At 38.3% G+C, this 22,362-nt stretch overlaps 1 protein-coding gene across 1 annotated transcript in view; it reads left to right on the top strand.

The window, feature by feature from the left end:
• Positions 1-20,653, top strand: part of LOC131903329 (vomeronasal type-2 receptor 116-like) — a 28,023-nt gene extending 7,370 nt beyond the window's left edge. Inside the window, exons 2-6 of the mRNA XM_059253844.1 lie at positions 5,659-5,950; positions 6,852-7,658; positions 8,290-8,517; positions 9,563-9,686; positions 19,713-20,653. Coding sequence (XP_059109827.1) covers positions 5,659-5,950; positions 6,852-7,658; positions 8,290-8,517; positions 9,563-9,686; positions 19,713-20,653 — 2,392 coding nt within the window. The remainder of the gene's footprint in view (positions 1-5,658; positions 5,951-6,851; positions 7,659-8,289; positions 8,518-9,562; positions 9,687-19,712) is intronic.
• The last annotated feature ends 1,709 nt before the right edge of the window (positions 20,654-22,362 follow it).

Genomic DNA, 22,362 nt, shown 5'->3' with positions numbered 1-22,362 from the left:
TCTATGGCTTGGTTGCTTGGTTAGAGTTACCTCATGATATTTTATTTTATCTGTGGCTATTGTGAAAGTTGTTTTCCTCTCTTTCTCAGTCCATTTGTCCTTGTATATAGGAGGGCTACTGAATTTTTTAGTTAATCTTGTATCCAGCCACATTGATGAAGGTGTTTATTAGCTGTAAGAGTTCCCTGGTAAAATTTTGCAGTCAATTATGTATACTATTGTATCATCTTCAAAGAGTACTACTTTGACTTCTTCCTTTCCAATTTATGTCCCCTTGATCTCATTTGGTTATCTTATTGCTACAGCTAGAACTTCAAATACTATATTGAATAGATATGGAGAAGTAGACAGCCCTGTCTTGTTCCTGATTTTAGTGGAATTGCTTTAAGCTTCTTTCCACTTAATTTGATATTTGCTATCACTTGCTATATTTTGACTTTATTGTGTTGAGGTATGTTCCTTGTATCCCTACTCTCTCCAGCCTGCTTAGTTTTAAGTTACATTAGCTTGGAAGCATTTTTCCACCCTTTAACCCTAATATAGGGTCTATTATTGGTTGTGAACTGTGTTTCTTGGAGACAGCAAAAACTTGAGTATTGTTTTCTGATTCAATCTCTTTATCTTATCTCTTAATTAATATGAATTATTATTCTGGAATTTTGTATTGTTTCCTGTGATCTTGAATATGTTTATCCTTTGCTTCAGACCTATTTCTCCATTTGCCCTCTGAAAAACTGGTTTAGTGGGCATAATTTTCTTCAACCTCTTTTTATCATGAAAAGTTTAACTTTCTCTTTTATTATGATTGATAGTTTTGCTGGGTATAGTAGTCTGGGAGCATTGGTGCTGTTTTCTAACTTGTAGAATATCAGCCCAATCCATTATGGCTTTCCAGTCTTTACTGAAAGACTCTGTTGCTATTCTGATAGGCCCCTCATTGAATATGGTTTGATCATTCTCATTTGTAGTTTTCCATGTTTTTTCTTGGTTCTGTACATTAATTGTCACTTTTGTTTTATAACATAGGAAGTTTCCTTTGTGGTCCTTTATATTTGGAGTTCTGCAAAATCAAATAGACAACATATATCTATAGAACTTTCCAACCAAAAACTAAAGAATATACATTCTTCTCTGCAGCTCATTGGATTTTCTCCAAAATAGACTACATATTAGGATAAAAGCAAATCTCTAATGTACAGAAAAATTTAAATCATATCTTGCACTCTATCAGACCACCATGGACTATCAGGATATAAACAACAAAAAAGAAAGAATACAAATTCATGGATGCTAAGTTACACAAAACTGAACCAAAATTGATTTAAGGAAGAAACCAAGAAGGAAATTGTTAGAATCAAATGGAAATGCAATCATAATGTACCAAAACCTAAGGAACACAATGAAAGTTGTCATAAAATGAAAGTTTACAGAACAGTGTATCCGTGTCAAAAATTTTAGAGATTACAAATTAATGACTTTATGACATACCTGAAAACTTTAAACATACAAAAACAATCAAAATTCGTAAAGATAAATGGGAAGAGTTCATCAAAATCAGGGCAAAAATTAATGAACCAGCGATGAAAAATTAAATATAAAGAATGGATGAAGCCAATACTGAGATTGACAATGTTAGCCAAATTAACAAAAAAAAAAGATAGAGAATTCAAATTTAATAAAATTAGAGATGGAAAGGGAGACATTACAACAGACACTGAGGAAATTCAGAGAATCATGGGACATGTTTTTTAAAAAAACCTATATTTCTCTAAATTGGAAAAATTTAAAGAAATGGATAAATTTCAAGATATGCATATGACCTACTAATGTTAAATATAAATGGAGTTAATAGTTCAAATTGATCTACAAAATCCAGTGAGATTAAAACATTAATTAGAACTATCCCAAATGAAAAAAAAGCTTAAGTCAGATGGAGTCAGTGAAGAATTCTATCAGACTTTCAAAGAAGAGCTAACACTAATACACTGCAAACTATTACACAAAACAGAAAAGGAAAGATCCTTTACTTTGGGAAGGTGGTATTACCCTGATTTCAAAAACATACAAAGATCCAACTAAAAAAAAAAAGAAAAATTATAAGACAACCTCTTATGAACATAGATACAAATAAAATATTTGAAAACTGAATTCAAGTACACACAACAATGATTATACACCATAATGTTGGCCTCATCTAAAGGATACAGGACTGGTCCAACACCTCTAAGTCAATGAATGTAATCTACCATATAAACAGAATAAAGGACAGGGAAAAAATGAATCATCTGGTAAAATGGAGTAAGGCCTTTGACAAAAATCCAACATAATTTCATGATGAAAGTCTAGGAAAAAATAGGTACATGCAGAATAAAGCCCATTTTCTTATCACATGAGTTTATGGTGTTATTCATCTTCTTTTCTACAGAACCCAGAAACATGAAGAATATGAATCACTAAACATATGTCAACATGGGAATGGACTTTGGCACACAAATCAAAGAACATTATATAAAATACATCCTTAATGAAATGAATCTTTCTGAATATTATGATTTTCTTGTGAAATGTCATAATTTGTTCTGTATGTGGAAATTGGGTTGTTTCAAAGTGCAAGTTATTTTCCTCACTAGTGACTAATATTAAGAGAATGAGGCCGGGCGGTGGTGGCGCATGCCTTTAATCCCAGCACTCGGGAGGCAGAACCAGTCGGATCTCTGTGAGTTCGAGGCCAGCCTGGACTACCAAGTGAGTTCTAGGAAAGGCGCAAAGCTACACAGAGAAACCCTGTCTCAAAAAACCGAAAAAAAAAAGAGAGAATGAGTAAATAGATCAGAAGGTAACATGCTTGCAGTGCAAATATAACAACTGAGTTTACTTTTGCAGATCAAAAAGCAAAATAAAGGGGGGGGCATTGCAGTGCACAAGTGTAATCCTGTTGCTTTTGGAGAAAGGAGGGGCAGAAGGAGGAGAACCTCACAAGTTTACGTACCACAAAAGATGTATTATTAAATACAGTGCAAGATAACAACCCACATTTGAAATTTTCTCTGTCTAGTATCATGTGCATGCACCCACACCACAGAGAAATATATACACATATTGCCCAACACAAATATAAAAATAAATTGTTAGAGAAATGTCAACTGCTGTTCAGACAAGTGGAATGGACTGGATGTTCCTGAATTAAGCAGTGTCTTAGTAACTGGTGGCTTGATCGAGAAACATTTGATTTTTTTTGTGGTTGTGCAGATTGAAAGTTGAATTCTAGAATTTGACGAAAGTTGAATTCTAGAATTTGACATTCTTGTCAAATGGACTGAACTCATCATAAATATAAGACAACTGAATATTTGCTTACCCACTTAGAGCTCAAGTTATTGGGAGGTTCAAATGCAGGGTTTTACACAACCAAAAAAAATAATAAAACAAAGAGTCTTCTAAATCATATAGAAACTTAATACAGTAGAAGCTTCTTAAAATGTATACATATATAAGAAACATTTAATGGAATCATCAAAAACAGGGGAGACAAAGTCTAAGTGAGATATTTCTCACCACCAAATAAAACTTCCCGTTTGGGGATGGGATAATTGAGTTGCTAGCAAGACAAACTCAGTGGAAACACCCAATCAAACCAGGCTACTGCAGAGCCTATTGGTTGCTCTCCACACAATGATGTGTAAAGCCCCATGGCTGAAGACAACACTACAGCAATCATTGGCATGGAGAAACTGAGGTGCCTACTTAGAGCCTCTGCTCCTATGGAGACTAGTGTTCATGGTACTGGAAGGCAGACTGCATGCTACCAAAGGAGAAAGGTAAACACCAGCCTAGCTACAGACCCTCCAAACTGCAATGGTGTCCTGCATGCAAGATATACTGGTACAAAATGGCTCAAAGCTTGTGGAATTAAACAATCAATATCTGATCGTATTTTAGGTTCACTCCATGAGATGGAACCCAACATGTCTCAGATTGTCAAGTACTTGAGACTAGACAGGCCATAGACCCATAGGGAAACCAAATACTATTGTTTTGCTAAAGAAATGTAGCAATAAATTGTCTCCTAAGGATATTCTGCTATATTAATAGATCATTGTGCCACTCAGCTATCATCAGAGATGTTCCATCAATAGTGGAGGAACACTCAGTTCTAAATGAGATGTCTTCTTAAAGTCCCTTCCCTCAGGGTCAGGGAACCTGAAAGAAGAGGAGATGGAAACAGTATAAGAGTCAGAGAAAGTGGAAGACACTGAAGAAAAAAGACTTTCTAAACATAGCAGGACTGATACACATATGAACTCAAGAGACTGGGAAGGATGCACAGGGCCTGTACCACTAAGACAGATGGGTTGCCAGCACTGAGAGGGGAAGTGGACACAAGCCCTCATGTTTAATTCAGAAGAACTCCAAGTTGTCACAAGCCCCCATCCTGAACCCAGTTGCAAATACAATAACTAGTTTTCTTCAAGGGAGTCTCACTGGGTATACAAACAACTCTTAAGGGAAGGCCCCATGCTCAGTAGTCAATGGAAAACAAAAGTACAAACTCAATGGCACTTTTGGAGGCTAATTTTTTTTAGCTTTACATGTCTTTTGTGGATAATTATGACTTCTGATGATTTGTTTTTATGATTTTCTTTTTTTAGTTTTTCGAGACAGAGTTTCTCTGTGTAGTTTTGCACCTTTCCTGGAACTCACTTTGTGGACAGGCTGGCCTCAACCTCACAGAGATCAGCCTGCCTCTGCCTCCCCAGTGCCAGTGCTGGGATTAAAGGCATGTGCCACCACCACCTGGCTCGATTTTTGTGATTTTCTATGTATGAAAACATCTATGTGTTTCTCTACATCTATGTGATTATTTTCCTTTTTCTTTGGCTCTTTTTTCTGTTTGTTCATTTTGTCCAATTCTGGCTTGTTTGTTTTTATTTTAATTTATTATTATTTTTCAGATACTTGATTGTTTTCTAATAAGAGGGAGAAATAAACGGCATGGATTTTGGTGGAAAGGGAAGTGGGGAGGACATAGAAGGAGTTGGTGGAAGGGAAGCTATAAGCTGAGGAGCCCCCATGGAACTGGACCAGGCCTTCTGGATAAGTGAGACACTTGATTAGCTGGAACTGTTTAGGAGGCTCCCAGACAGTGGGACCAGGACCTACCCTTGGTGCATGAGCTGGCTTTTTGGAATCTAGGGCCTATGCTGAGATACTTTGCTCAGCCTTGGTGTAGGGAGGAGGGGACTGGACTTGCCTCAACTGATTCTATCAGACTGAGCTGACTCCCCAGGGGAGACCTTGTCTTGGAGGAGGTGGGAATAAGGGGTGGATTGGGGGGAAGGCTGGGAGGTGGGAGGAGGGAGAACAGGGGAATCCATGGCTGATAATGTAAAATTAAATTAATTATAAAATAAAAATGTTTAAATAAAAAATGGCTAAAAATATATTGCATGAAAAAAATCTATTTTCAATTTTAAAAAATTAAAAAAAAGAAATAATACTCCCATTCTAATTCCAGCTAATTCTGGGAGGATACTTCAACAGGGAGTTTGGGAAACAGAAGCATTTAAACTGTAAAAGACGTTGCACTAAGCTTGCACATATGTAAAATGTTGTGTAGTATGAGTCTTCATCCTAAATATTGTTCTGCCTTCTGTACAGGTTTAAGCTGAGGAACTACCAATGTATTTTGGCCATGATGTTTGCTACTGAGGAGATCAACAGCAATCTCAATATTTTACCTAATACTTCCCTGGGATTCGAGATCCATAATGTCCCACATGGTCAAAGGCGCACACTGGCCAATCTTTTTGGCTCATTTTCAGGCCCTGGTTATTCCATCCCTAACTACAGATGTGCAAGAGAGGGCATGTCAGCTGCTGTACTTACAGGACCATCATGGGCAATATCAGAATACATAGGGACACTGCTGGATCTTTACAAATATCCACAGGTGAGAGAAGGTGATGGGATAGGACATGATGTCAGCTCTACTTGGTGACATTTCAGCTGTCTGTGAGGGAAATAGGGCAAGCTTTAGTAACTCTTCATTGATAGAGAAGTAATACAGACATAGTGTATGATACATCTGTATTTTTTGTAGCTTAGAATAGAGAGAAGGGGAAGGGTGGAACAGACACACTACACTATTGAACCTCTAAATATTCTCTGTACTATCAAGGGATATTCAATTACAGCGTTAACCCTGAGTTTGTGTTTGTGTTAATTAAAAAAAAATTAACCTTAGTTTAGGGGATGGAGCCTGCCACTAGGTGACTGGAATTAGCATTAGCGAGTCTGGATGATCCAGGAATACAGATAGAGAGGCACACAGGAAGGAGTCGCGTGGGACTTGGCGTTTGGTGCTTTCTTTTTGTTTACGGATGAATTGAGAGACATGACTATTGATGGATCTCTGGCAAAAAGGAAAGTAAGCTGGTTGCTCCTCACCCTCTCTGATGTAACAGGTTTTCACTCACACATTTGACTTCTGAGTCTTTGTTAGTAAATAGAACAATACAGACTTAGTTTAAACCTACATATAGTGGCCATGGCAAAACCAGGCCTTGGGACTGGAACTCCCTCCAGGCTGTAGCCTGAAAGCCTGGGTGGCTGTTGGTGCACTGACTGCTGGGCTGTGAGGCCGCAGACAGTAATCATCATTAATTTAAAATATCAGTAAATTCATGTGAAGCTGCTATCCTGACAGAACATCACTGTACTTTTCTGATAAACCCATAGGAAGACAGATTTGACCTTCAAAGCAGGATTGTCCTAAAGGCTTCAAACCATTGCTGTAGACTTGAGTTGAATTTTATGACAATGTTCTTCTTTCTTATTGTTTTTCCCTACAGCTTTCTTTTGGGCCTTTTGATACTACCCTGAGTGAACAAAGATGGTTTTCTTCCCTGTACCAGGTGGCCTCCAAGGACACATCTCTGACACTTGGCATTGTAGCTTTGATGATTCATTTCCACTGGAAGTGGGTTGGGCTGTTCATCATAGATGATCACAAAGGTGCCCAGATTCTGTCAGATTTGAGAAGTGAGCTGGAGAAAAATGGAGTCTGCATAGCATTTGTGGAAATGATTCTAGCCATTAGGGGTTCATTTCTGACCACATCCTGGAAAAATCAGGTGCAGATCCTGGAATCATCAGCCAATGTGATTATTATTTATGGGGACACTGATTCTCTATTGAGCTTAACAGTAAATATTAAGCAGAAGTTACTGACATGTAAAGTCTGGGTCCTGAACTCACAGTGGGATCATTCCAAATTTGATGACTTTTTCCTGTTAGATGCACTGCATGGGGCCCTTATTTTTTCACACCATAATGAGGAGATAGATGATTTTACAGATTTTATCCAGACAGCCAATCCTTTCAAATACCCAGAAGACATTTATCTTCATGTATTATGGCACTCATTCTTCAATTGCTCGTTTTTTAGGGAAAAGTGTAAAATTGTGGATAACTGTCTGCCTAATGCCTCCTTGGAATTCTTGCCAGGGAACATATTTGACATGGCCATGAGTGAAGAGAGTTACAATGTGTACAATGCAGTGTATGCTGTGGCCCACAGTCTGCATGAGATGATGCTCAATCAAGTACCATTTCAAACTTGTGGAAAAGGGAAAGAGATGGTATTCTTCCCCTGGCAGGTAACAGCACTTCTGTAGTATTATAACCTCAGCAACAAGCCACTCTAAGGTTTATAAATACACTAAAATGAGGCAGTACATAGTTCAGATTACTTTGTTAAAAATCTGCAAGAGAGACTGTGCAAGGGGGAGTCTATTTTAAGTCCATATGTAGTTGTATTGCAAAGGGTCATACAATATTTGGAGGGTAAAATTTTCAATACAAAAACGTCCATTAACCCCAGAGATTTCACACAACAGAAAAGCAGAGACAGAGAATTGTCACAATGGACACGAAGACTTATAAAATTCTTATGTTACATAAATGAACACTCATAAAAATGCTTTCAACCTCAGAGCCATCTCTCCAGCCTAGGTATGACTATATTTTCAAAGAAAGTGAGAATTTTCTCCATGCACATTTATGATTTAGGAGAGCTTGATTTTAAGTTTTCTAATGGAACTGATTGGAATATTTAGAACTATAGTGATGTTTCTATTATCCTTAGGGATCACTTGTTTTGTATGAGTGGTACCTATATTAAAGGTGCTTTTCATATCAGGGATTAAAATCAAGAAGAGATGTTCCCTGATTCTGCCTCTGTTTTATTTCTTTGAAGTTTATGTAGCATAAAGCATGCATTTCTTCTAGCTTCACCCTTTTCTGAAAAGCACACAACTCATCAATCATGCTGGAGACCAAGTGGTTCTGGATTGGAAAAGGAAATCACATGCAGAATATGATATTCTTAATTTTTGGAATTTCCCAAAAGGTCTTGGGATAAATGCAAAAGTAGGAACATTTTCTCCAAATGCTCCAGAGGGCCAGAAATTGTCCTTATCATATCACATGATACAGTGGGCCACAGGATTAACAGAGGTGAGTTGCAACTTAACTTAAGTATTTTGACCTGTATAAATTTCAAAGCATATATTTCTGTGTGTCATGACACTTCACTGCTCACAAAGGGCCCATTTATATATAGACAATGATCACCAATATTATACCTAATTTTGCTGAATGAACTATTTATTTTCCAGTCTGCCAATTTATTTAGTATACTATATACAATATCTTTTTTCAGGATTCTTTACATCATTATCACAGATCATCTGACAAAAGATTTATTTTGATCCCATCTTGAAAGGTTTCAGTCAATGGTCAGTTGGCCCTTTGCTTCTGAGCCCCTGTCAAGAGAGAAGAGCATGACTGTAATATGTAGATGTGTTCGTTGTTTGTTTTGCTGTTGCAGAAAGGCTACTTAACAAACAGTATGGGAGGGTTTTTTTGGTTAACAGTTTAAGGGTATATTCACTCACTACAGGAAGCCATGTCTTTAGGTGGTAGAGGTAGATGTTGACATTGCAGTAACAATCAGGATGTAGAGACAGCTGAATGCTGCTGTCACCATCATTTATTCCTTTATATTCATTTGTAGTCCAGGGCCAATAAATCAGGGTGACCCACTTTAGAGAGGATTTTTTTTTGCCTCAAGTAACCTAATCTAGGAAATCTTTCATAATAATTCTCCTAGATTGGTTTCCACAGTGGTTCTAAGATTAACCACTACCATGAAAGACAAGATGAACCCTTACCATGGAAGAAAAAATTTATTTGCCTTTCTATCCAGGAGTCAAGAGACAGTAAATTTGTAGTCTCACCAAGACATGCTACCAAGGATCTAAATTCCTACTTTTATGCCTCACCTCATAATCTTTGAACAGTTTCCCAACAAAGTCATGTTATTAGGGCCAACCGTTTACCACATGGGCCTGTGAATGACTCACCTTAGCAATAAAAAATTCAACTATCTGCATTTCGAAATATTAACATAAATAAATTAACAGTTCTATATTCAAAAATACTCTACTGGAGATTCCATAAAAGCATGACCATTTGCTAACATTCATATTATTATTCTCAGATTCCTCGGTCAGTATGCAGTGAGAGCTGTCATCCTGGATATATGAAAACTCACCGAGAGGGTGAGGCTGCCTGTTGCTTTGACTGCAAGCAATGTCCAGAGAATGAGATTTCCAATGAGACAGGTACATTTCAATCATGCAGAAAACATTTACAGCTGTACACAACTGCAATATCTAAGCAAATGAAAAACATCTATAGGTGAAGTGCAATCAGTTCACTTCAGTGAAGACAATCCTCTTCCTTCCAACTGTTAGAAAACCACAGGTTATAGTTCATTTCTCCCACTGAAATAATAACACACTCTTGACATTGAAATCCATACCTGCTTTGTGTTCTTGAACCACTGTGGACATGTCTGCCTACAGAAAACCACTTTCCCACACCAGAACAGTATGATTCATTTTACCATGCAATTTGGCTTGGTTTCTTTTCTTTCTTTTCCTATATTATTAACAAATTTTCTATTCATTTTACATACCAATCACAGATCCCCCTTTCCTCTCTCCTCCTGCCCTCCAGCCTTCTCCCCCAACACACCGCCATTCCCACCTCCTCCAAGGCAAGGACTCCTATGGCGAGTCAGCAGAACCCAGTACATTCAGTTGAGGCAGGTCCAAGCCCCTCCTCCTGCACCAAGGTGTCCCACCATAGGCACGGGGCTCCAAAAAACCCACTCATGCACCAGGAATGGATCCTGATCCCACTGCCAGGAGCCTCCCTAAACAGTACAAGTAAAATGATTGTCTTGCCTATGCAGAGGGCCTAGTCCAGTCACTTGGGAGCTCCACAGCTATTGGTCCATAGTTCATGAGTTCCCACTAGTTTGGCCTGGTGGTCTCTCTACATTTCCCCATCATGATCTCCATGTCCCTTGCTCATAGAATCCCTCCTCTCTCTCATCGACTGGATCCCTGGAACTTGGCCTGGCACCTGGCCATGAATGTCACCATCTGATTCCATCAGTTACTGGATGAAGGCTCTACCTTGGTACCTTGGTTTTTCTTCTATTGCTGTGAAAAGACACTATGACCAAGCAACTTATAAAAGAAGACATTTAATTCGCTTACAATTTCACACTATTAGGGTCCAGGAAGGCAGAGCAGAGGCGTGTGTGGTAGCTTGAATGAGAACGGCCCCCATAGGTTCATATGCTTGAATACTTGCTCTACAGTTGTGGAATTGTTTGGAAAGGATTAGCATATGGGGCCTTGCTGAAGGAGGTCTGTCACTGAGGAAGGGAATAGAGGTTTAAAAGCCCACTTATCCCCCACCTTCTCTTTCCCTCTCTCTCTCTCATCTCTGTGTCATGCCTACAGATCAGATGTAAGCTCTCAGCTCTTTTTCCAGCTCCATTCCTTCCTTCCTGCAGCTTGCCATGTTCTCCATCTGGAACTGTGAGCCTACAAGTTAAATTCTTTCTTTTATTAGTTGCCTTGGTTGTGATGTCTCTTCACAGCAATAGAAATTTAGCTAAGACAGTGTGACAACAGAAACAGTTGAGACTTTATATACTGATCTCCAAGTAGGAGACAGAGAAGACACACTCTGTATGACAAGATCCTTAAAATTTTCCACTGCATCAGGCCTCTCTCAAAAGTGCCACATCTCCTAATCCTTTCCAAATAGCTCCACCAACTGTGGGCAAGCCATACAAATATGTGGTGTAAGGGGGAACATATGCATTCAAACCACTGCATTATGTTCTGTGACACCCTTAGTCTTATGAGCCTATCATAGTTTTATTTTTTACTTTAATTCAATTTTATGATAATTCTATATATTATTCAATACGTCCCAACCACAGCCTCCCCTCCCTTCCTTCCACCCAGTCACACCCTCTACCTCCCCTTCTTCCCCAGATCCACTGTTTTTCCAGTTCCCTTCAGAAAATGAGATCCTCCAAGTAATATTAACTGAACATGACATAACAAGATGCAATAAGACTAAGCATAAACCCTCATATCAAGGCTGGACCAGGAAACACAGTAGGAAGAAAAGCATCCCACGAGCAGGCAGACAAATCAGGCACACCCCCACTTCCACTGTGAGGAATCCCACAAAAGCCTCAAGCTAAAAAAAAAATCACAACATGTATTCAGAAGGCCTAGCACAGACCCATGGAGACTCCCTGACTCCTGCTCCAGTCTCTGTGAGCCCCTATGAGCCCTGCTTAGGTGATTCTTTGGGCCATGTTCTCCTGTTGACCTCAACCCCTCTGGCTCCTACAATCCTTCCTCTTCCTCTTCTGTGTGGTTCACCAAGCTCCCTATAATGTTTGGCTGTAGGTCTCTGCATCTGCTATCATCAGCTGCTAGAGTAAGTCTTCTTGATGATTATTGGGCTAGGTGCCAGTCAATGAGTATATTAGAATATGATTAGAAATAATTTCATTGACTTTTTTTTCTTTTTTATCTTTTCAGTAGTGTTTGGTCCTCTAGGTCTCTGAGCATTCAGCTTCATATTCCTGGCCATCCAGGCAGTGTCCAGCATGGCCTCTTTCTCATGACTTGGGCCTCAAGACAAATAAGTCACTGGTTGGCCACCCCCATAAGCTCTGAGCCACCACCCAGCACAGTTTGCTGGCAGATAGGTTATGAGTGGGAAGTTTTGTGGCTGGATTGGTTTCCCAGTCCCACCACTGATAGCCTAGCCTGGTGAAAGAAGATGGCTGGTTTAGGCTCCATATTGTCAACAACTAGGAATCCTCTCAAGGGTCACCCTCATAGCTTCCAGGGAGTATCCACTGCACTAGGTTTACACATAACTCACCATAATCCATGTATTCCAGTTGTCTCTCCCCATACTGCTTCTCTGTGTCCTATCTCCCTACCTGATCCCCCCTGCTATCCACCCTGCCCTTAGTACACTAACAAAAATCTATTACATCTCCCTTTCCCAAGGAGATCCATTTGTCCCCTCTAGAATCCTTCTTGTTACTTAGCCTCTCTGTATATGTGGATTATAGTGTGATTATCCTTAACAGCTAATAATCACTTACAAGTGAGGACATATCTTGTTTGTCTTTCTGGCTCTGGGTTTCCTCACAAAGGATATTCTTTTCTAGTTCCATTCATTTACCAGCAAATTTCATGTTGTCATTTTTTTTTGTAACAGATGAATAATAAGACATTGTGTAAATGTAGCACATTTCTTTATCTATTCTTTGGTTGTGGGATATCAAGACTGTTTCCAGTTTCTAGTTATTATGAATAATGCTGCTGTGAACAGAATTGTAGAAGTGTCTTTATGGTAGGATGGAGCATCTTTTGGGTATATGCCCAAGAGTGGTATAGCTGGGTCATGAGGTAGGTCAGTTCACAGTTTTCTGAGGAATCACTATATTGATTTCCAAGTGCTATACAAGTTTGCACTCCCACCATCAACAGAGGAGTGTTCCCCTTGCTCTGCATCATCACGAGCATAAATAGTCACTTGTGTGATTGATCATAGCCATTCTTACTGGTGTAAGATGGAATCTCAAAATCTTTTTCATTTGTATTTCCCTAATGTATAAGGATGTTAAACATTTCTTTAAGTGTTTCACAGCCATTTTGGTTTCTTCTATTGAGAATTCTCTGTTTGGATTTGTACCTCATTTTTTAATTTGATTATTTGGTTTGTTGATGTCTAGTTTCTTCAGTTCTTTATATATTTTGGATATTTGCCCTATATCTGATGTGGAGTTAGTGAAAACCTTTTCCCATCTGTAGGCTGCCATTTTGTCCTATTTACGCTGTCCTTTGCCTTACAGAAGCTTTTCATTTTCATGAGGTCCCATATATTAGTTATTGATCTTAGTGCTTGTGCTATGGGTGCTCTGTTCAGGAAGTCATCTCCTTTGCCAGTGGGTTCAAGGTTACTCCCACCTTTCTCTTCTGTTAAGTTCAGTGAGTCTAGTTTTCTTTTATTTTTCAGCAAGTCTGCTTTTCTGTTGAGGTCTTTGATTCACTTGGACTTGAGTTCTATGCAGGATGATGATTATAGATATATTTGCATAGATATAGATGTCTTCTGCATGCAGATATCTAGTGAAATCAGCACAATTTGTGGAAGTTGTTTTCTTTTTTCTATTGTGTCTCTCTGGCTTCTTTATCAAAATTCAAGTGTCCATAAGTTTGTGGATTTATGTCTGTGTCTTCAATTAGATTTCACTGATCAACCTATCTGTTTTTATGCCAATACCTTATAGGTTTTACTACTATAGTTCTGTAGTGCAACTTTAAATCAAGGATGGAGATACTTCCAGAAGTTCTTTTATTATATAAGATTGTTTTAGCCATTCTGGATTTTTTGCTTTGTCATATGAAATTGAGTCTTGTCCTTTCAACTCCATAAAGAATGGAATTGTGTTGCAATTTTGATGTGGATTGCATTGAATCTGTAGATTGCTTTTGGTAGGTTGGCCATATTTTATTATGTTGAACCTACTGATCCATTAGCATGCGAGATCTTTCCATCTTCTTATATAGTCTTCATTTCTTTCTTCAAACACTTGAAATTTTTGTTATGCAAGAAGACTTTCTTAGTCAGGGTTACCCCAACAGATTATATATTATTTGTAGCTATTGTGAAGGGTGTTGTTTCCCTGATTTCTTTCTCAAACACTTTGCAATGTGTAAAGAGGAGGGATATTGAATTTTTTAATTAATCTTGTATTCAGCCATATTGCTGAAGGAGTTTTCCAGCTATAGGAGTTCCCTGATTGAATTTGGGGTCAATTATGTATATTATCCTATCATCTGCAAATAATGATATTTTGAATTCTTCCTTTACAATTTGTATGCCCTTTATCTCATTCAGTTGTCTTATTTCTCTAGCTAGAACTTCAAGTACTATATTGAGTAGTTATGGAGGAAGTGTCCAGCTTTGTCTTGTTCCTAAATTTAGTGCAATTTCTTTGAGTTTCTGTCCATTTGCTTTAATGTTGGCTATAGGCTTGATGTAAATTGCCTTTGCAATAATTATGTTCCTTGTATCCCTAATCTCTCCAAGCCTTTTATCATGAACGGATGTTAGATTTTGTCAAAGGATTTTTCAGCATCCAATGAGATGATCATATGCTATTTTCTTTCATTCAGTTTGTTTATATGGTGAATATGTTTTCTGATTTTTATATGTTGATACATCCCTAAATCTCTGGGATGAAGCCTACTTGATCATGGTAGATGATCTTTAGATATGTTCTTGGATTCTGTTTGCAAGTATTTCATTATTTTTGCATCTATGTTCATAAGGGAAATTCATCTGTAATTCTCTTTCTTTGTTGACTCTTTTTGTGGTTTGAGTATCAGGGTGACTATGGCTTCATAAAACGAGTTTGCCAATGTTTCTTCTGCTTCTATCTTGTGGAATAATTTGAGGAATGTTTGTATGAGCTCTTCTTCAAAGGTCCGGGAGAATCTGTTATAAAAACCTCTGGCCCTGGGCTCCTTTTGGTTGGGAGACTTTTCATGACTGCTTCTATTTCCTTAGTGGTTATAGGCCTATTTGAATTGTTTATCTGATCTTTATTTAACTTTGGTAAGTTGTATCTATCAAGAAAAATATCCATTCTTTTAGATTTTCCAAATTTGTGAAGTACATGTTTTTATAGTATGGCCTAATGATTCTTTGGATTTCCTTGCTGACTGTTGTTATGCCTCTATTGTCATTTCTGATTGTGTTAATTTGGGTATTCTCTCTCAGCCTTTAAATTAGTTTGGATAGTAGTTTGTCTATCTTATTTTTCTCAAAAACCAACTCTCTGTTTCATTGATTCTTTGTATTTTTATCTTTGTCACTATTTTATTGAATTCAGCCCTTGATTATTTTTTGCCATCTACTCCTCTTGCGTGTTCTTGCTTCTTTTCCTTCTAAAGCTTTCAGATGTACTGTTAAGTTGCTGGTATGAGGTCTCTCCACTTTCACTTTTTATGTAGGCACTTAGTGCTATGAACTTTCCTCTTTACACCACCTTCATTGTGTCACATAAGCTTAGGTATATTGTGCATTCATTTTCATTGAATTCTAAGAGGTCTTTAATTTATTTGTTTCTTCTTTGAATCAAGGGTAATTCCATAGACAATTGTTTATTTTTCATGAGTTTGTAGGCTTTCTGCTTTTTTTTTGTTGAAATCCAGCTTTAATCCACTGTGGTCTGATAAGGTATAGGTTGGGTATTTCAATTTTCCTATGTCTATTGAGACTTGTTTTGTTGGTGAGCATATGGTAAACATTGGATAATGTTCTCTGGGGTACTGAAAACAAAGTATAATCTTGTGTGTTTGGGTGATATGTTCTATAAATGTTTGTTACATTCATTTGAGTCATAACATCTGTTAGCTCCATTATTTCTCTGTTTAATTTTTGTCTGGATGACCTGTCTATTGATGTGAGTGGGGTATTGAAGTCTCCCACAATTAATGTGTGAGGATTATCTGTGATTTAAGTTGTAGTAATGTTTCTTTTACAAATCCTGGTGCTTTTGCTTTGAAGTTACAGATGTTAAGAACTGCAATGTTCTCTTCATGGATTTTTTTCCTTTGATTTGTATAAAATGTTCTTCTCCATCTCTTTTGATTAATTTTGATTGGAAGTTTATTTTGTTAGGTATTATAATAGCTACACTAGTTTGCTTCTTAGATCTATTTGTTTGGAAAACCTTTTTCCAACCCTTTACTTGGAGGTAATTTCTATATTTGGTGTTGAGGTGTGTTTCTTGTATGCAGCAAAAGGATGGATTCTGTTTTCATACTCATTCTGTTACCTATGTCTTTTTATTGGGGAATTGAGTCCATTAATATTAAGAGATATTAATGACCAATGATTGTTAATTCTTATTATTTTCTTGGTGGTGGTAGTGGTCGTGGTGGTGGTGATGGTGTTTGCGTGTTTCCATTCTTTTTTTTTGGGGGGGGGTATGAGAGTATCTATTGCCTTATTTTAATGGGTGTAGTTAAACTCCTTGGTTTGGACTTTTCCTTCTCATATCTTCTATAGACCTGAGTTTGTGGGTAGATATTGTTTAAATTTGACTTTGTCATGAAATATCTTGTTTTCTTTATCTATGGTGATTGAAAATTTTGCTGGGTATAGTAGTCTGATAGTAGTCTGCGCTGGCTTCCATGTTCTCTTAAAGTCTACATAACGTCTGCCCTGATTCTTCTGGCTTCTGAGTTTGCATTAAGAAGCAGGATGTAATTCTACTAGGTCTGCCTTTATATGTTATTTTTTCCCTCTTTTCAGCTTCTAATAGTCTTTCTTTGTTATCTATGTTTAGTGTTTAAGTTATTAAGTGACCTTTTTTTTCAGGTTCAATCTCTTTGGAATTCTGTAGGCTTCTTGTACATTTATAGGAATGTCCTTCTTTAGGTTAAAAAATTTTCTTCTATGATTTTTATTGAATATATTTTATGGGCCCTTAAGCTGGCATTCTTCTACTCATATTATTCTTAGTTTAGTTTTTTAATAGTTTTCAAAATTTCCTGAATGTTTTTTTGTTAGGAATTTTTAGATTTAACATTTTCTTTGACCAATGAATTTATTTCTTCTATTGTATCTTCAACACTTGAGGTTCTCTCTTCCATCTTTGGAACTTTGTTGGTGATGTTCACTTACCCAGAATTTCCATTTCTAGGATTCCCTCCATCTGTGTTTTCTTTATTGCTTCCATTTCCACTGTCAGGTCTTGAACAGTTTCCTTCACCTGTTTGTTTGTATTTTCCCGGCTTCCTTGGCATTCTCTAAGGAATTTATAAATTTCCTCCAGTTTTTTTGTTTGACTTTTCCCCAGTTTCCTCAAGAGATTTTTTTTCATTCCCTCTTTCCTCTATCATCTTCATAAAGTTGTTTTTAAGGTTGCTTTCTTGTGCTTCAGCAGTGTTGGAATGTTCAGATCTTTCTGTCATAGGATATTTGGGTTCTGGTGGTACCATTTTGCTCTTTCTATTGTTGATTATGTTCTTACACTGGCATTTAGGCATCTAGGTTTGCATTGATTATACATCTAGATGTTAATTCCTGACTTTGTTTTTGTTGAATGTGGGTTTTGTTCCTTGGTTTCTGTTTCCTCTCTGTTCTTCTGGCCTAAGTGGCTTGGGATTCTGGTGACTAGGCAGTCTATAGGTCCAGTAAGGTCTGTCCAGTGGGGTTTTGTGGCCCTCATGACCTCTGGGATTTGGATACCAAACTTGCGTCTGTGGTTCCAAGAACCTGTGTGGCCTCTAGTATTCTGGGTACCTGCTTCTTATCTGGGATTCATAGCATCCCACATCCTCCAGTAAAGCATAGGTTATCTGCTGAAGCTGTGGGCTGGGAGAGGGAGTGCAGGAGAGGTACAATTAGTGGCTATTAGGCCAGCTTTAGAGAGTGTTGGCTAGCAATGTACAGTGTCTTATCTTGGGTCCCTAGAACCACCCTGGCCTGGGATAAAGCAGACATCTTCTGCCTAAGGTGTGGGTCGAAATATGGAGCCCAGGGGAGGGAGTATAATCAGGGGCTGTTGGGAAGACTTTAAGGAATATTAGAAGGTGGTATGATATCTTACTTGGGGTCACTAGGTTGACCCTGACCTCCAGTAAAGGTGCCAGAGTTGTGGGATGGAATATGGAGCAAAAGAGAGGGGGTGTTATTGGGAGATGTTGTGCAGGCTTTAAGGAGTCTTAGCCACCAGTGTGCAGAGTCTTACCTAGGGTCCCTAGGACCAGCCTGTCCTCCAGTAAAGCTGCCAGAGCAGTTAGATGGAATATAGGTCCCAGGGAAGGGGATGCTTCTGTCCCTAAAACCAACCTGACCTTAGATAAAGCATAAGTCTCCTGCTGAAGTTGTGGGCAGAAATATGGAGCCCAGGGGAGATAGTACAGCCTCAAGCTGTTGAGCAGACTGGGGTCTCTAGGACCAGTGAGGCTCCAGTAAAACTACCAGAATTGTGGGCCAGAATATGGAGCCCAGTAGAGGTGGTGCTGTTCTGGGATGTTATTTTTATTTATTTATTTTCTTCTGGTTTTATTCGACTTTTCCTTTATAGTTTGGTTTACAGCTTTGTGGTTTTTATTTTTATTGTTTGTGTGTGCCTGTGTGAGAGAGTGAGGTTTTTTTAAATTGTTTGTTTTGTTTGGTTTGTTGGGATTTTGTTTTTTCCTGTTTTTAATGACATAGGGGAAAGAATGTGTGGAATTGGGTGGGCATAGAGGTGGGGAGAATCTTGAAGGAGTTGAAGGATGTTAAAATCATGATCAGAATGTATTATTATTATTATTTTTTTTTGGTTTTTCGAGACAGGGTTTCTCTGTGTAGCTTTTCACCTTTCCTGGGACTCACTTGGTAGCCCAGGCTGGCCTCGAACTCACAGAGATCTGCCTGGCTCTGCCTCCCGAGTGCTGGGATTAAAGGTGTGCGCCACCACTGCCTGGCTTCAGAATGTATTATATAGGGAGTAAGAATGTTAATGTGATGATATAAAGAGAAATAAATATATCAAAAATAAAAAACTATATAGAAATATGGGCATTATTAATACGTTGAAAATATAACAGAAAAATCCATAAGTATACATCATAATCCAAGAATAAATTGATGAGATACCAGGAACAGAGCATTCAAACTCTGTTCCATAAAGACATAGGAATACATGAGCAGTGCTGTATCTGTGCATTACATAAACACTATTGTACAGAGTTATGAGAGCAGTGTCACTGATGAAATTATTCAAGGCCACAAGAATTTAAGAATACTAATTCACTCAGGCTCCTTCAGAGAATGACAAAACTTAGAGAACACCATAGAGTTTATGAATGTAGATACATTTGGGATATGTAGATGAGAACATTATTGTAGGATAAGTGTTTCAAAGGACATTCTATTACACTGAAGTTTCATGCCCTATTCAGAATGGAGATGTATTAATGAAGAGGCAATGTCAGAGCCAAATTAGGTTCATGCAATGTATACGAATGTTCTAATGACTTACAAAACAGACACAACAGTGTCACTACTAGAGGCCTTAACCCATATGAAGAGTGGATGAGTGTGGGGGTGGGAGAGGTTTGGGGAAGTGGGAAAAGGAGTAACTGTGATTGGTACGTAAAATAAAAATATTAATAAAATAAAATGTTAAAAAGAGGGAAAGGAGAACCTGAGTGTGCATTCATGATGATCTGCATTTCTGCCAGATGTGGGTCAATGTATAAAGTGTCCAGAAACTCAATATGCAAATACTGAGAAGAGCCACTGTCAACACAAGACTGTGACATTTCTGGCCTATGATGAGCTCCTGGGAAAGACACTCAGCTTCTTGTCCCTGGGCTTCTCATTACTCACAGCTGTTGTTCTTGGGGTATTCCTGAAGTACAGAGATACTCCCATTGTCAAGGCCAATAACCAGCATCTCAGTTACATCCTGCTCATCACTCTGACCCTCTGTTTTCTCTGTCCTTTGCTTTACATTGGCCATCCTAGCACAGTCACCTGTATCCTGCAGCAGAACACATTTGGACTTCTGTTCACTGTGGCTCTTTCCACTGTGCTGGCCAAAACTCTCACTGTACTTATAGCCTTCAAGATCACTACTCCAGGGAGAATGAGGAGGTGGCTACTGATAGCAAGGGCCCCTAATTTCATCATTCCCATCTGCACTCTGCTGCAAGTTGTTCTCTGTGGAATTTGGCTGGCAACCTCTCCTCCATTTATTGACAAAAATGTTCATTCAGAACATGGGCACATCATCATCACTTGCAACAAAGGCTCAGCTATTGCCTTCTACTGCATCCTGGGATATCTTGGAATACTGGCCCTAGGGAGCTACCTTATGGCTTTTTTGTCCAGAAATCTACCTGACACATTCAATGAAGCCAAATTCCTGGCTTTCAGCATGCTGGTGTTTTGCAGTGTGTGGGTCAGCTTCCTCCCTGTCTACCACAGTACCAAGGGGAAGGTCATGGTGGCTATGGAAGTCCTCTCCATCTTGGCTTCCAGTACATCACTCTTAGGCATCATCTTTGCCCCCAAGTGCTACATCATACTATTAAGGCCAGAAAGGAATTCACTTCATCACATTAGGGACAAAACATATGCTAGAAGAAAAACCTTAAAACCTAGCTCCCATGTGTCTTAAAGAGATTTGAAGCATGATTGTTCTTCACTATCTGAACACTCACATATGAAGTCATAATTTGGCATTTGATCCCATAGGCTGTTATTTCTTTAAGTAATCATATTAGGCTAAATGTATTCTGCATCCATCCTTTTTTTCATGTAGGGATATAGCCTGCATTTTGAGTCCTCTTCTTTCATTCACTACTACTTTTGTGTTATTGATTTCATTTGCTGATGAAATCCTTATTTGTGAATTCTTCCATTTGGATCATTCACATTTTTATTAGCTTGACAACTGGATTCAAATAAGATTTATTTCCTCTATCAATTATGTATGCTCATGAACAGATTCAAGAGTCATATATGTAAATATTCTTAAATATTTTGTAAATTTGACATTCAGTACAACAAATTTATGTTGATATAGTGTTTTGTTTTTGAAACCCTTAAGACATTTCACCAATTTGTCATGCTTTCTTTTATTACATGTTTTTATTCTGAAGAAATCCAAATGCTTTATATTCGATGTATCTTTTCATGAAGATTATACTGTATCAGGTCACTGTATAATGAGCTACATACTAAGTTATTGCAAACTCAGGACCTCATTTTATAACCTGACACCAAATGTCAACCAGAACAACCAATTTGCAGTCTATACCTGGAGCCTCTCTATGAATTATGGTGCCCTGTGTCAAATGCCCAGATGTAACTACTCCCACTGACTTTGTACTCACTTCTCTGAGTTACTCTAAACATCCAAGCAGCCTTTATCTTGTCACTTCCTCATAGTCCTTCACCTTTTGCTAAATTGGTAATATTCCTTCAACTCACACCATGGACTGGTAAAGAACTTCAATCCAGAAAGGCATTTGCAGCCTTTGAGGTGGAGGCTTCTCTGAACCCAGGACTTCAGATAGAATCAGCAAAAGATCATGGTGCTTGGCTTCACAACTGATCTGGGTGATGGCTGTATGTGAACTAGGACTTCATGAAATATGTAAGAGAGAGCCAGATCAGTCAGGAAGACTAGTTCAAGAAGATTAAATAAGAATCAATAAGGAAGGTGGGGACTGGCACATGCTCTTTTACATAAGGAGTCCCCAAAAGAGGAAAATGATGCCTCATGCACCTGTGAAGCCCCAGAGCTCTTCCCATGATGCATTCCCCTCATTCTCATAGAAACCCACTTTGCTCAGCTGCCTGGTCTATTCAAATTGTGTGTGTGTGTGTGTGTGTGTGTGTGTGTGTGTGTGTGTGTGTGTGTGTGTTGAGTGCATTGTTATATGCAAGTGTGTATATAAGTGTCCTTGGAGGCCAAAAGAAGGCATTGATCCCTTGGTGGTACTGTTACATGCAGGTATGAACTACATTTTATGAGGGCCATGTATTGAACTCAGCCACTTTGCAAGAGAAGTACATGACTTTGTCTGCTGAGACATCTCTCCAGCTTCTGCATTTATTCTATCTGTTTATCAAAACATCCCTATCTCTTAAGTTCTACTCTTCTAACTCTGAGAATGCATGAGGATAATCTAGTATTCCCCCTACAAGGGGTAGCCTTGCTTTGCCTTCATCTGCTAACATGAGCTCACAAACTTTCTGCATTTTCCCTCAGTACTCAATTGCTTTCAAAGTCCTACATTTGCTAACATCTCAAAAAAGAAGCCTCTGAGTTTGTTTCAAATTTTATTGTATATTAGTGAAGAAAAGAACATTTCCACTTCA

Source organism: Peromyscus eremicus, chromosome 1, assembly GCF_949786415.1.
Source record: "Peromyscus eremicus chromosome 1, PerEre_H2_v1, whole genome shotgun sequence".
Lineage (NCBI taxonomy): Eukaryota > Metazoa > Chordata > Mammalia > Rodentia > Cricetidae > Peromyscus > Peromyscus eremicus.
The sequence above is the reverse complement of the archived record's forward strand: the minus strand, read 5'-3'. Positions and strand labels throughout refer to the sequence as shown.